Consider the following 1119-nt stretch of genomic DNA (forward strand, 5'->3'; position numbering starts at 1 on the left):
TGGTGTTAACAGAACAAAATAAAATGTAACATGACTCAGATCATGAACATCTCCCTCTCTCTTTCTCTAATCCCCTCTCATCACGCTTAAGCAATCACCTTCTAATAGGATAATAAAAAAACAGAACAGCCCATTACCTCAAATTCCTTCTCAAGTGGTGAAGAATCATCTAAACTGTCATGGTGTGTGTGGTTGCTGTAAACTTCTTTCAGCTGAGATATGGTAAGCTCAGTGTTTCCAAATTGGCTGTACTCCATTAGTGCACGGTGGATGAACACATACTGTTTCTGTTGAAAGAACACATCCTGGAGTCAAAATCTAACTTTCTATGCATACTTGTGTGACAACTAAATTTATGAATACTGCACAAAAGAAATTATTAACAGAAAAAATATCCCACCACATCCTGTCTATCACACAACAGCACATCTACCTCTTTCAGAACTTACAAGGGACTGAACGAGGAAGTTTCTCTGATGCCGTAAGTCACAAATGAAGTTGAAGATTGACGCCTGACCTTCTTCATCCAGCTCCATCACAAGAGAGTCTAAAGCCACTAAAGTTCCTGTTCGCCCTACTCCAGCACTGCATGGAGAACAAAAATTTTATATGTATAAATTTCTACTGAAACATTTTCAAATCAAAATTGCTTTCCTCCAATAGCTGAAGGACAACATTCCTGTACTAGCTATATGAAAAATAAATAAAGTAATAAAAAAAGGGGAGATCATTTCATCTAATTTATTTTACTAATCATTCAAAAATTTTGCAATAAGGGATCACTAACAAGAGCTTTAATAATAAACATAACATGAAAATAATAAGGAACTATACCTGCAATGAACCAAAAGTGGTCCTTGGTCATGTGAATAGGCCTCATTAATACGGCGCAGGAAGGAGAGGACTCCAGTAGGGTGTTCAGGAGCAATAAAGTCTTTCCAGAGCAGGTAGTGGTACTGGAGAACCTCGTGTGTTTGGGGGTCATCTGGCTCACCCCATTCAGCCCTCAGAGTCCGAACCATGTAATCTGTCATGATTAGAAATCAGTGTTTGAATTTTGCAGTCTTGGAGATTCCCCTATTAAATTTTTTCTTTAATAAATACCCCAATCTATTTTTA

The 1119-nt window shown here is 37.5% G+C and overlaps 1 protein-coding gene across 4 annotated transcripts in view; it reads right to left on the minus strand.

The window, feature by feature from the left end:
* LOC119592570 (tyrosine-protein phosphatase 69D-like) overlaps positions 1-1119 on the minus strand; it is a 29646-nt gene that overhangs the window by 8815 nt on the left and 19712 nt on the right. For all 4 annotated transcript variants that reach the window (XM_037941448.1, XM_037941449.1, XM_037941450.1 and 1 more), the window contains exons 18-20: positions 835-1027; positions 450-585; positions 138-287 (exon numbers count right to left, since the gene is read on the minus strand). In XM_037941448.1, the coding sequence (XP_037797376.1) occupies positions 138-287; positions 450-585; positions 835-1027 (479 nt within the window). The remainder of the gene's footprint in view (positions 1-137; positions 288-449; positions 586-834; positions 1028-1119) is intronic.

Source organism: Penaeus monodon, chromosome 30, assembly GCF_015228065.2.
Source record: "Penaeus monodon isolate SGIC_2016 chromosome 30, NSTDA_Pmon_1, whole genome shotgun sequence".
Classification (NCBI taxonomy): domain Eukaryota; kingdom Metazoa; phylum Arthropoda; class Malacostraca; order Decapoda; family Penaeidae; genus Penaeus; species Penaeus monodon.